We start from the raw sequence: 1,197 nt of genomic DNA on the forward strand, positions 1-1,197 counted from the left end.
GGTCCAGGAGGATCCAGGGGGCAACTGTGGGAGGAGCTGGGGGCAGGGCTGGGGGGGCACCAAGTTTGGGGTATAACACCACTCCCCTCCCCGCAGTGCTCGGTGCCATGCGGGCTGGGCCAGCGCAGCCGCCACGTGCGCTGCGTGAGTGACCAGGGTGACGTGCTGAGTGATGGCGAGTGCCAGGGCAGCCACCGGCCCAGTGCCCGTGAGGCCTGCGACATGGGGCCCTGCCAGCGCGCCTGGTTCCACAGCGCCTGGAGTGACACGGTACTGCCACCCCCCCCGGCCGCACGCGCACGCCCCCACACGGGCACAGCTGTGGCCTGGCACGTGCACATGTGTACGCCATCCCGACCCTGCCACAGTGCTGGGAACCACAGGGGACTGGCTGGGACATACACGTGTGCACAGGCACGTGCTCCCACATGGACTGCTCCCCCCAGCACAGCTGGTTCCCCTCACTCTCGATCTGCACCCCCCATTCCCATCACCTGGGGCCAGAGGCTGGGCAGTGATGCCCCCTGGTGGCAGGTGGAGGGAATGGGGTGGGCTGGGCCCCCTACCCTTGGGCACAGGGAGCTGCTGGGGGGGTGCAGCCAGGGCAAGGATGCCTGGGGATGGGGGGTCAGGGCAGGGGTGCCTGCGGCTGCCCCCTGACTGCTGTTGCCCTGCACCAGTGCTCAGCAGAGTGCGGCCCAGGCATCCAGCGCCGCGCCGTGGTCTGTCTGTCCAGCCCGGGCGAGGGGCCGGTGGAGGAGAGCTGTGTGGGCACCCGGCCCCCCGACATGCGCGCCTGCAACAGCGGGCCCTGCCAGCGCCTTGCCCACTGGTACACAGGGCCCTGGAACCAGGTGAGCTGTGGGGGTGGGGAGAGAGGGCCTCAGCACCAGGTGCACACGTGTGTGTTTGCGCGCGCGCACATGCTCACGTGTGCATATCTGCATGCATATGTATGTGTATGCATGTGTACCCATGTTTCTGCATACGTGTGTGTGCATGCATCCATCTTAGTGTAGATATGTGCATGCATGTATGTGTGCCCATGTTCCTGCATACATGCCTGTGTGTATGTGTGCACCTGTCCATTTTAATGCAGATGTGTGCATGTTTGTACACGTGTGTGTGCACACACATCCATGTTTGTGCATGCATGCGTGTGTGTGTGTATATGTGCGCTGTGCTGAGAGAGAGAGA

At 64.6% G+C, this 1,197-nt stretch overlaps 1 protein-coding gene across 1 annotated transcript in view; it reads left to right on the forward strand.

Moving 5' to 3' along the window:
- Nucleotides 1-1,197, forward strand: part of ADAMTSL4 (ADAMTS like 4) — a 27,997-nt gene that overhangs the window by 24,040 nt on the left and 2,760 nt on the right. Inside the window, exons 13-14 of the mRNA XM_025193011.1 lie at nucleotides 8-270; nucleotides 681-854. Of these exons, the coding sequence (XP_025048796.1) occupies nucleotides 8-270; nucleotides 681-854 (437 nt within the window). The remainder of the gene's footprint in view (nucleotides 1-7; nucleotides 271-680; nucleotides 855-1,197) is intronic.

This window comes from Alligator sinensis, unplaced genomic scaffold (genome assembly GCF_000455745.1).
Source record: "Alligator sinensis unplaced genomic scaffold, ASM45574v1 scaffold838_1, whole genome shotgun sequence".
Classification (NCBI taxonomy): domain Eukaryota; kingdom Metazoa; phylum Chordata; order Crocodylia; family Alligatoridae; genus Alligator; species Alligator sinensis.